The sequence below is a fragment of the Falco peregrinus genome, chromosome 7 (assembly GCF_023634155.1).
Source record: "Falco peregrinus isolate bFalPer1 chromosome 7, bFalPer1.pri, whole genome shotgun sequence".
Classification (NCBI taxonomy): Eukaryota; Metazoa; Chordata; class Aves; order Falconiformes; family Falconidae; genus Falco; species Falco peregrinus.
In genome coordinates, this window is record NC_073727.1 from 48,966,552 (window position 1) to 48,979,043 (window position 12,492).

General features: G+C 37.8%; 1 protein-coding gene across 1 annotated transcript in view; it reads right to left on the reverse strand.

Moving 5' to 3' along the window:
* UTRN (utrophin) overlaps positions 1-12,492 on the reverse strand; it is a 351,512-nt gene that overhangs the window by 236,384 nt on the left and 102,636 nt on the right. Inside the window, exons 40-43 of the mRNA XM_013304556.3 lie at positions 8,879-9,070; positions 6,854-7,026; positions 2,116-2,266; positions 570-745 (exon numbers count right to left, since the gene is read on the reverse strand). Coding sequence (XP_013160010.2) covers positions 570-745; positions 2,116-2,266; positions 6,854-7,026; positions 8,879-9,070 — 692 coding nt within the window. The remainder of the gene's footprint in view (positions 1-569; positions 746-2,115; positions 2,267-6,853; positions 7,027-8,878; positions 9,071-12,492) is intronic.

Genomic DNA, 12,492 nt, shown 5'->3' on the forward strand with positions numbered 1-12,492 from the left:
AAAAGTCACGTATCTATCTCAGAACACTTTGATCTTCCAAAGTAAATTCAATGCTACTTCAAAATGGGTTTTCATTTTTTTCAGAAAATATCTAGTCAGATGGATTAAATGGCTGCAAACACAGACCTAATCATCTTATTTTGTAGTATTGTGGAAATTCAAGAACACCACAAGTGTTTCAGTTAATGTGTCTTGGACAATGCAAAAACAGAAATCAAGGTAATGTACTTACAGTTCAGCTTCAGCCAGAGAAAGTAGCTGAGTATTCCTTCCTAAAAAAAGTCTGGCATAGCAATGAAATTGTTTTTAAAACAAAGGGAAACCATAAGAAAAGAAGTTTTGTGATTGTCATTTGGTGGGTTGTATCAAACACAGACTCAGTAAGCAGCCAGCTGCAGGTGCATTTATGAGAAATTGGTTCTAGAAGACAGTTCAAAACACAGAGGTCTGAATGTCAGGGAAATTCAGATTAATGACAGCATGCAACAGAACCTCTCCCAGAGTCTTCTAAGTAAGACTCTCCTCATCGGATCTGGTCAGACATCCAAATTTCTGATTAATTTTATTACCTCTGTTGTCTATCCATAACCTCCACGGTGATTGCTTTCCAGCGTCTATTCAATCCCGCCAGCTTCTCCTGTAGGAAACTCCCGTCTGTAGCAGACAGTTTCTGTATGATCCCTTCCCCAGTTTTGTTCAGTGCTGAAACACTGGTCTGATGGCTGCTGACTCCCTCTTCAAGTTCCTGTCAGAAATATAAAAGCCACACGGAATTTTATTACTGACCTACAGTGACTTTGATCTGTGGCTCATAATATGCAGGATGAATCCTGGGTGCTATTATTTTACTGAAACAGGCACTTAAAGACATCTTCCTTAAAAATTGGATGCCGTTGGTTTAAGTTATTAGGAGTCTGTTGTGGAATCTAGTTCAATTTTCTAATGAGTGTCATAAAAAGATAATGACACAGAATAGGCTGCTGAATGCTACTTAGGATCACAAGGCTTCATTTAAACCATCAGTGTTAAGAGTCCACACTCATGTTTGATTCCTTTCCTCTTAATGTACAGCAGCTTTTAGTAGTGCTGACAGATTGTATGACTTTTTTTAACCAGTTCTTTTCATAACCTATGCCCCTAATTATTTCTGTAACTTCACAATATTTTAGCTAGGATTATTATGGTTGTGCTGCCGTGGTCCCCAGACATCTCAGAAAATCCATGAAACTAAAGAAAGTCAGAAGATGTCAGGATCAAACCTTCAAATATCCTTAACCACTACAAAAACCTTAGGTCGTTAGTAAAAATTATTTGCAGCTAGATCAGGAAATCTCAAGAAAGAGAACGCAAATGTCCTAGGAGAAAACTCCCAACAGCAACAAAGATAAAATAAAAACTGTATTTTGTAGGCAGAACTTACATTTCTTTTGCAACACACACCTAATTCTTGGATAACCATTACTCCCAAAAGGGAAGAAAAAATAAATATCTGATCCTTAGTTATGTTTTCCTTATTTAAAGGAAGTAAAATAGTTTAGCTAAACAGAAAAGCCTGCTCTTTCATAATGATGAGGTAGAAAGACATAAGGGAATTAAATTCCAGAACTGAAGTCTAAAACAATAAAACCCAAGCCATCTCTAATTGGAATATTCTCTTTTTCTAGATTGCTTATACAAGGCAAGATCATGCAAAGTCAATAGTTTCAAGAAATGTTTTGCTAAGTTATAACTGACTGTTGTTGGGGTCCATTTTTCTTATGATGAGTAGAAAGTAAGTGAAATAACATACTGAACTTCTTAACTGATTAATGTATTTTTAATGCTGTAACAAAACTTATACAACAACAAAAAGTATGCCATATTTGAATTATCAAGTTAGCTCAGATCCATCCATACTAAAAGTCATTACAAAACCCCATACTATAAGCAGTTGAGCTCTTCCCCAAGAATCAGTTTAAACTGCAACTGAAAAAGAAATTTTAAGAGTTACCACTTTTTATAGTGTAATTTTGCACAGCCTAACTTCAGATCTATATATCTATAGAGAAAACCAGAACTTTGGAAGAAAAATCTAGGCTTTCGGGCTTGCTTGCTTTCTGCACAAATCACACATACCTGCTGATGCAGCCCAGCTGTTTGCAAGTCCAGGCTGCCATCCGGACCACGGGCATCTGCCAGCAGCACTTCAGCTTCCGTCACCCAGTGGGAGAGGTCATTGAGATCACAGTGGAACTGCCTCCACGCCTCAATCGCTCTATCAAAGCAACTGTTTGAAAGCAAAGCATTGAAAAATTACCCAAACCACTTCAGTGAAAAGGCCACAACTCCTACTCTGGTGAGCAGAAATTTGCCTTGACAAACAGAAAGGCTAGCACGCTGCCTGGTTAACCAAGACCCAGTACTGAAGGCTTCCTGACATAGTAGCAACTGGTAAAAGCCAATAGCACAGCCTGGCATTAACTTCCAGCTGAAGGCAGAAGGGGCACTCCTAAGCAAACTTTTCTTTCTATCACTCGCATTGAAGATTGATTAGCTGCATCAAATTGGTCTGCATAACCCTTTTTCTCTTTATGATAAAACAGTTCAGATATCAGACATGTGGAACATGAACCAGGATTAATTGCTCAGATTATTTTTTTTATTCATAAACTATAGGGTCCTGGTGCCTGGAATTTAATAAGTGAAGGTGATTTTGACTATATAGAACTGACTGTATTACCAGTGGGGCTGCATAAGTAAGTCTTATGCAATTTAATCACACAATAATTTACCAGGCATTTCATTATCATCATCTTTGCAGCCTCAAATTAATGTGTAGCTTAACTTGAAGGGCAACGTTTTCTAGCATGGAAGAGGCTCCATTATCACAGCCAAAAGGCTGCTTTTACCTAAAATGAGACTTTTACTATGTTAACAAACTAACAAAAACAGTCCATGAACGTTAAACAAGGAATCCATGTCAGAAAGGCGGAGAGAAAGTCTCTTGCTTTCTATTTGTTGATTGCAAACTTTATGTTAACATTATAAAGCAAATAGTACAGATACCTCAAAGGACACAGGACTTATGAAAAACAACATGGAACACCAACAGACTGGATAGTATCCTGGCCCAAACTAATAAAAACAGTAGTCTTCAAAGACATAGGAGGTCAGGTCTCCTGCTAATAAAAGGACACCCTAACGTCACAGAGAAGAACTTCATAGAATCACAGAATTTGGGTTGGAATGGACTTTAAAGATCATCTAGTTCTCCTTGAGTGTGACCATCCAGCCAATAGCTTATCCACCAAGTGGTCTGTCCGTCAAACCCATGTCTCTCCAGTTTAGGGACAAGGATGTCATGTGGGACAGTGTGCTCTGCACAAGTCCAGGCAGATGATGTCAGCTGCTGCTCCCTTATCCACCATTGCTGCGACCCCATCTTAGAAGGCCACCAGATTTGTCAGGCACAATTTGTCCTTAGTGAAGCCATGCTGGCTGTCACTAATCACCTCCTTATTTTCCATGGGCCTTAGCATAGTTTCCAGGAGGATCTGCTCCACCATCTTGCTGGGCACAGAGGTGAGACTGGCCTGCAGTTTCCCAGGTCTTCCTTTTTCCCTTCTTACAAATGGTAGTACAAAGATCTCATCTGCAGCCCATTATTTTTGCCTTAATTCCAACAGCAGACATTCCAGCATTACTGCATATATACAGAGGCAATATGAAATGAGCAGCATTAACAACAAAGATATCTGAAACCAAACTTTAAAAGAGCTACCATTGCATCAATTTTCTTCACTAATTAAATTCAACAGTCCCTAAGTTCCTAGTGGGATTATTTTCATCAAAATTATATCCCATTTTTAGCAAGACATCCATATTTCTTGGCACATACAGGGCTTTTTAAATATTCTTCTTCATGTGGACCAATTCCAATAAAGGAGGAAGCCTTAAAAATCTCTACTTAAAGTTTTCTGACTTTACCTCCTAGCTCCACCGTTTCAGTTTCCTGCACACATCTCAATTCACTAGCCCAACCTGTAGACTGACCCCAGATCTCAATCTCCTTTTATTTCTGAGGTACATTTCAGTCTAACTGAACACACTGTCTCATGATAGTATCTCATTTCACATTTAATGAGAAGAGATAGTCTAAGCACTTAAAATAGTTTAGAAGAATATTTTATTGGCTCCTTTCAAAATGAAAGTTTTTGAGGGAGTTTTGAACACATGACCTTTTCAGAATCCAGAATTTTTAAACTGTAGAAGAGAACACTTTGAGATACAAAGCTTTAAGACCTGCCGTTTCCGTTGCGAGCCTACAGTTCCATCAGTATTTTGAGCAACTAGACAAAGTCTGACTCTGATTTTGAGCCAGATGCACATGCTGCTGTTTCCCTACAGCCCGATAAAAGTAATGAAGTCCTGTCCTACAGCAACCAAGGCTTGGCTACTCCTTGCCTCCTCCACAGGAATACACTTGCTTCCAAACCACTCGTCATTCCCAAGTCATCAACACCTTTAGCACTGGGGGAAAGTCCATGGCAGAAGGAGCAAAACTAGTGAATCAGCATAGTTACAAACAGCTCAACTAAGCATTAAGCCCCCACAGGCACACAGACATTTTACTTCACACATATGTTCAGATCAAATTGAAGTCAACTGGACTTAGTTAAACACTTAGAAGCTTTGCTAAATACAGTTTAATCCAACTTGAGCTTGGCTACATCAGAGCTTTTTTCAAAGGTTCAGCTACTTAACTGACACTATAACAAAATCGCTACTACCTCTGAAAACTAAATCAATCTTTTGCCACAAAATTCAGATGCTGTTTCTCCTAGTTCTGTCAAAATCTCCACCCGCTCCAGAAATAGAAAAAAGCCAAAGATTAACAAGGACATAAGAGTCTTCTAGCCTTCTTGCTTATTATTAGGGCAACACTAGGAAAAGCAAGAATAAGCTTGATTAAAAAACTTCCTTAGTAACAGAAAGGATATAAAAATACTAATGCCGGAAGACAGCATTTTAATATTGATACTAACATTGTATTCGTTAATCAAAGTATATGCTTCTGTTAAAATTGCAGCACTTGATATATTCATGAAGCTACATACCATTTAGCTTAAATTGCTAGTCCAGTAGTCCCTTTTGTATGGAAATCATGCCCAGTACTATTCTCATTAAGATGCACAGCCTTACAAACTTTTTGAAGCACAGTATTAATTTGTATTCAGTGAACCAGCTGAGGAGGTAATCTGTTGCATTTTGCCAGCTAATCATAAATAGTGAACTTATTCTTTGATACACTTATCTTTTTCAATCGGAAGACGAGGTTTCTCGTTAACCCTGGCTACCTAATGAAATCAAATTTAAGCAGTAAATGAAATTGTGCTCATACTTACAAAAAGATAATATGAGTTAAAGCATTTCAATTCAGTTACGGGGGGAAAAAGGCATAACTAAAGCTTAGCAAACATCATACCTATGAAGACAACAAAATAGCTGCAGGCACATAAATATAGATAAGCACCAGATTCTGGAACATTTGTCTCCAAATACAGCAGGTGAGAACAGGCAGCCAGCAAGAGCACAGAAAGTGGTATCTAGCTGGCACCACTATTTGTTTTCAAATGAAAAAACAGTGAAACAACAGTGCCTGATGAGTTATTAGAAACCTTGATGCTTCACTGTTCCGATGGCCCAGAACTTCTGGAAGTCTCTGCTTAAACAATACCAACAACCAATTTTCATATTCCTATACATACACCAGTGATCCAAAGAAAGAGTTGAAAACAGCAGCTTATGTAATACGCACTCTTCCTAAAAATATGTCTTCAAAATACACTATCAAATGTCTTTGATAACAGATTTCTGGTGCTACAAAGTAAGTGAACATAGCTAGAAGTTACTTTATGCTCTACAGAACTTTTGCATTAACCATTACCTTATATCACCACTAAAAAGCAAATACTGTTAAAAGCAAATTAACTACAGTATGAGCCTTTGCATTTAACTTTAAGTTTCTTTAAATTATTTTCAGTTCTTAAGGTTTTTTTGCATAGCAGCAATCTTAGTGCCTGCTGCTGTTTGCAGTGTGATTATCTTCGGCTTAGTTGTAACTTCCTGAACCCATACCTTCATACTTTCACCAATTCCAACCTCAAACGCCTTTCTGACACACTTCCAAGTTCGACTAAATGTTTAAAAACAAACTCAATACCACTTTAAAGTTAATTCAGGTAATAAGGCATTTTCAGTTTAGAGTATCTTCTGTAAGGGGTGGGGGGAAAATCAAAGCTTAGTTTAACTTTCCACTCCCCAATGTTTTTGGCATAAGTGAAATTACAGCTATTTGATATTTGTGGAAAGGAAATGGGAAACACTCTTTTCTTTAGCACTGATTTCAATATTCTCTTGTTCTCTCAACAACAAAATTTTCTAATCCGGTCATCTTTAATTACTTTCAACAAAGATTATTGGCAACTATAAAACATGTTGTATTTTAAAGGCCCCATTCTTTCACAAACTCATTCCCTCCTTCATAAGCAGCCTTGAATTCTTTGTTAAAAGATGTTCTACTCCACATTTTTCTTCTAGAATTTTGCTTTGCAATACCTTTATAAAACAAAAAATTTATATTTTATAAACAAAATATTCTATTTTATAAAGCAATCAGCTTCATAAAAACACCCAAACTACAATTTGCATGTTAACTGTTTCAATACTTGATAATTCTGGCAATTATTGTGTAATACTAATATATTAAAGCTGATTACTCCCAAACTCTATCTTGATCATTAGGATAATGCATATATTGGAGTACACAAAGTATTTACCATGTGGTCACAGAAACCAAACATCCTTGACTTACCACTTACGATCATTGTACATTCTGTTAATTCTGTCCCATTCTGCATTCAGCTGGGTTAGCGCATCTCCTATTTGTATCGCCTCAGGTCCAGATGCTTCCAATATAATATCAGGCTGCTTTTCATGTATGACCGCAATTTGATCCCCAAGTTTATCCAAAACATCTTTTATGTTCTGCAAGCACAGTAATGACACAAGCCATTAGTAAAGTCAACACCAGGAGGAAATAATTTTAAAAAAAAAAAAAAAATAAAGACAACCAAAACCTCATCTCTTCAAAACACTGTTCCAAAAAATCAGTATCTAAAATAAGAGCATGACAATGAGCATCAGCAGTTTATAGATTAAATCAGTTTTAGCAACTGAACTGAATGATCCATTACATCTTTTTAAGTATGTGTCCTTCTCAGTTTTTTTTATAAAAAATATGAACTATTTTATATACCCAATCTGTTACTGAGGTAAAGGGACACACCATACTTCTCAAAACAGCAGTATCTTCATTACTAATTAAGTCTGCCCATGTCACAAAGACACTATACATATTCCTTCCTCATGTAAAAAACAAGCCACAAGACATGACTTCATTATGCTTCATGTAACCTCCTATATGCATAGAACTTCAAAAGCATAAGATACATAAAAGTGTTAGATTTAAAGCAGACAGAGTTAAAGCAATCTCAAATACCATTGAACTATGATGTGAAAATACCTTTAAACCAGATGCTGCTGTAAGACCGCCTTGGTATTCAGAGGACAAACAGTCCATGCAAACAGTGGAATTTACTTATCTTTTTGAATTTAAAACAGTAACCCCTCTAAAAATTCTATGCTCTGCTACTTGCTGCTTCTGAAAGAATCCTTAGAACAAATCAAAATTTCAAAATCAGATGACAGACCTGCACCAAAATGAAGTATTTCAAACCCATCTTAACATAAACACTCCTAATTGTACTTAGGGGAGCACAGAAGCAGAGTAAATAGGGACAAGAGAATCTCAAACAAAACAGGAGTCTCATGCGCTTTGTCAAAGGTTGGCATCATTCCCGTATTTGCTTTTGAAAACTATGACAAAAAAAAAACAAATACAAAAAGTGAAAGCATGTACACAGCATAAAGAAAATCAGGTTGGAAAGTGGACTGAAATTCTGAAAGCTTTTAAAGGACCTGTATAACAGCTACAGAAACAACTGATCTAGCTCTTGGTGAGAGGCAAAGCCTGACTGACTCAAATATAAAGGCACAGACCCCACTATGCTTCCCAACCCACGGAGGTACATCTACGCTATACCACACAATGTGCCATTTCAAACGCCAGTGGATGCTTTCTGAGGGAATCTCTGTATCCTGCTCCTTTGCATGCGCAAAAATTAACCAGGACTCAGACTCCTACACACTTAACTCACATTCAACAGCAGGATTCAATATTTTCAAACACACTTTCTTCATCCCCTTTTGAAGAAGGGCAAATCCTTAACTACTTCCTCATCATTAATCACACAGGTAAATCCACAGGCTGACAATGAGAAGTGGGAGCTTAAAACTGAGCACATGTCGATGCTTTGCTAATCAGAACAGGTACCACTGTCTTACAGCCTCATATATAGCTACATTCAAAAAATCAAGAATCTCCCTTTCTCCCTCTTCCCGTATAAGCAATTGTTTTCACATGACACAGAGAACAGCAGCTATATTGAGGAGACCAAGCAGGAACATAAGGAGATTGACTTAGCATTTCTCTACATATTACGTAGACTACATGAAGAAAACCACAACAGTTTCTCCAACAAAAGAAGTTCAACCCTTCTCTCCCAACCTCCTGCCCAGCTTCCACACTGCTCCATTTTGTATCTGCATAGAAAGAAAACTAGCCACAAAAGTGTCTCATTATTTCATTTCCAGTGTATATTGATCCAGTATAACCTGAGCAAAAATACAGAGCTACACAGTCTCTAAAGTGTTTTTTATTCTACTATTTCCTTCTGCCCTTCTTCCTTCTGAATATAATTCTTAAGACATGCAGTACCTTCAGTGCATCTTCCTGAGTTGAAAAATCCTCGTAGATGCCAGTATTGAGCTCCGGTGCATTCAGCAGCAGTTCAACATCAGCCATGGCCAGCAAGACTTTGTTGATTTCAACCAAGTACTCAGCCAAGAAAGGCAAGGTCCTAACTCCAGCATCAAAGTGGCCTTTTAGCCTCTGCTGGACAGGGATTGCCTAAAAGCATGAAAGTTCATTTTATATTTCAAAGAACAAATAATTTTATTACAAAATTCTATATCAGTAAACTATATTCAGAGTAAGTACTTTTCTACATTAAAAGACAGAACAAAGGCCTTTCTAGCAAGGTTACATAAATTCAGAAAGCTGCAAGTCCTGCAGAGAGCTCTTTCTGTATTTATTTAAATAAATAAAAAAAAGTTATAAAACTGTAGATATCATGCTTCACAATGACCCTGTCTTATTCTTTATTAAAACTCTGGAGAGTGGGAAGGGCACTGCTGTTTCTCTTGCCTTGATCCTTACCACTTCCAGAAGTTACACTTCTTGATCAAGACTGTATCTAGCTGCAATTACAACCCACTGTCTGGTGCCATCATCAAGGACTCCCAGAAGTTACCAATTTACTGAAGGAGACTGTTTTTTTTTCTCTCCACATTCTTTTCAATAAGCAGCCCCACTCACATTTCCAACCACTTTTTAAATAAATGAGTGCTCTACCAGTAAAACAATATGGTTTTTTGCAGCAATAAGAGACACTAACTCCTCAAGACCTTGGCAATTGTTACTTGCTCTGGCTGGAAAATGAGGCTGTCTAGCCAAGTACCACGTTAGCAGGTAAGAAAGCAAGAACAGTAATTTAATGCAGCTTTTTCCTGGACCAAAATGATGGCCTGAATCTGAAGCGTTAGGAAGCCTGCTGCAAGAAACTACACTGCCATGCCCAGCAAAGGTAGCCGAGGAAGGCAGGTGAAGCAGATACTCCAAAGACTGAAAACACTTTTTGCTGGACAGTTTTCTTGTTCAACAGGATTCTATGACCATCTTTGAAAACAGCCCAGTTCTTTGAAATCAGCAATGGAAAAGTAAACCCACCTCTGAGTGTACTGAAAAATTCAAGCAACTTCTAAACCACCATCCTGTACTCAGAGAATCTGAGTCAACCAAGACAGAATCCTCGACTGCACGATGTACTAACAGTTGAGTATACACTTAAGAGTGTGAAGAATAAACGTATGTTCACAGCAATTTCAGCCAGTGATTTTTACTTTGCAGTTAGTCTGGGCTGGATGCACACATGCTAATCACTAGCACAGCTGACAACCAGTAAAATATTAAGCTCCACTAACAAAGCTGTTTGCAAACACCCGTCTATCTTCCTCCTCCACATGTTTCTGAGTGTTTCAAATATGTCAGTCAAATTAACTGGAATCTAACATATGCAGCACGTGTAGTGTAAAAGAAAAAAGGATGGCAGCAGAAAAAAGTATATTCACGTGTTCACCATTCAGGATTTCTTCTCATGCACTGAACGCTCCTAAGTATTTTATTTGGTTTGTGTTTGGGTTTTTTTGTTTTGTTTTGTAGTAGACAGTCATCCCTACATTGAAACTGGGGACATATTTGTACTTCCGCCAGGCCTTTACCACAATGGTATGCTTTCATTCATTCATTGCATACCAAAGAAATAGGACACACAGGCACATAAGCATAAATTGAGTCTACTAAGTATTACAGACAAGCATCATAAAATACTCAGCATTGCTTTTGATTCAGAAAAGTAGCAAGCAAGCACCACAGTAAAACCCACAAACTACTCCATATGCTTTAGCCACAAATCCAACATCCTGGTACTTGATGCTCCCCAAACACATTTTCTTGAGGCTCTGTATATATTTTGTCAGCTTCCAAAGCTTGGGCAAAAGCCCAAGACTTACATAGTGGTACCATTTCCTGTGGAAGGAGAGGCCCTAGCTCCAGAGAAATCGGACAAAGCTTGTGCAACTCAAAGTATCTTTTCCCCAGCAATACGGAGTAAACCAGGGTTTGAACAAACACCAGGATGCCTGCTGCAGAACAGCCTCCTGCAACATCATCCCAAAGTGTTTTCTCAATTTTTCATCACCCCACAAGTCCCACTCTCACACAGGCAACAGTCCAGAATCTAGACTTCACCCAAATTAACAGGTCACTGGACTTTGTTATTTTTCTACCTCACACACATTGCTTTACCTCTCATTAGACAAAACTTGCACAAGATTTCAAACAGCACCTGCTGTCGGCATGCAGCAAACTTGTTCTCCACTTGTTGCCAACACTGACATACACTGAAACTGTCTGCTTCCCAATTAGCACCATCCCAGGCCAGGTTGCTGCTCTTCTGCCGAGCAGTGAACATCTCCTGGTGCTGCTCTTGCACAGCACACCTCATTGCTTATCTCCTCCAGCTGCCTCCCATCACTGAGAGGATGGCTCATACTTTCACAACCCTCCTTCTTAAAGGTGAACATATGTAAGTATTATAAACACATTAGTGCTTTACTGCAGCCAAGTTTTAATTGTTCAGCTGTTCTCTACCTTGCATAGCAGACTGGCAGCTTCTAAAATGCAGCATAACGTAATAAAAAAAATGGAAAAGCAGAAGTTTAACATAACTCTCTCATGCAAATCAAACACCTATCTGTCACAGAAGCTGGAGTTTAGTTTTGTTTTTTATTAAAGAAAACAGGCAAGCGAACTTTTTCTAAAGCACCCACAAATAAAAAGTTAATCAAAGGATATTTAGGAGGAAATCCGACTGGATGACTTATTAGACCTTTAATTTCAGCAGTGACAGAGCATGTTTATTAAATTTGATCTCTCTTTAAATACTAGGGAAAACGCAGGACTGGAGATAAAAGGGGAATACTCAATTACTAGTGTACATACTACCAATAAGGCCTCTCAATGAGAGATGCTAAAACTAATTTTATTTCAGTGGTCAAATAAAAATTTGTTTCCACCTATACTTAGCATGTAGTTTTACCTGCATTCAGAATTTGTATTCAGATTTTCTTCCCCTTTCCCCTTTTACACTTAAATTCATTTTCAAACAAAAATCTATCAAAGATTCAACTCCAGGAGATACTCTGACTTGCTTCCAAAAGTGGATTTTGGAAAATACTACCTGAGAAATGGATATAAAATTGAATAATTTACCTTGCATGTTTAACCACATGAACATTTTAACCAAAAGAGTTTAGCCAGTCTAATCTCAGATCAACACACATTAGTTACCTTTGCAAATAAATGTCCTTTTGATTAGAAATGCTCACTTTTTTAACCATTCTATGTTCCTTCTTTCTCACAGTCAAAATATTTCATAGCCAGTTTTCTAGGAAAAGGTTTTCTAAAGCTAAAATCTCATGTCCATCTTATTTGTTCTTCTGGGTTAATTAATGCAGTCAGTATTTGTGGGCAATGTAGCTCATGGTTCATATTTAAGTAACTTAGAACCTTCTCTGTAAAAAGCACAACAGGCAAACAAACATGTGTTCTTTATTACAGGAAGAGTAATTCAAAAGCCTTCAAGATGCTATCTGTGTTCCAGTTTATGGGAGAAACTGCACTGTGCCTGCAACAGTAAATTCACTGACCAT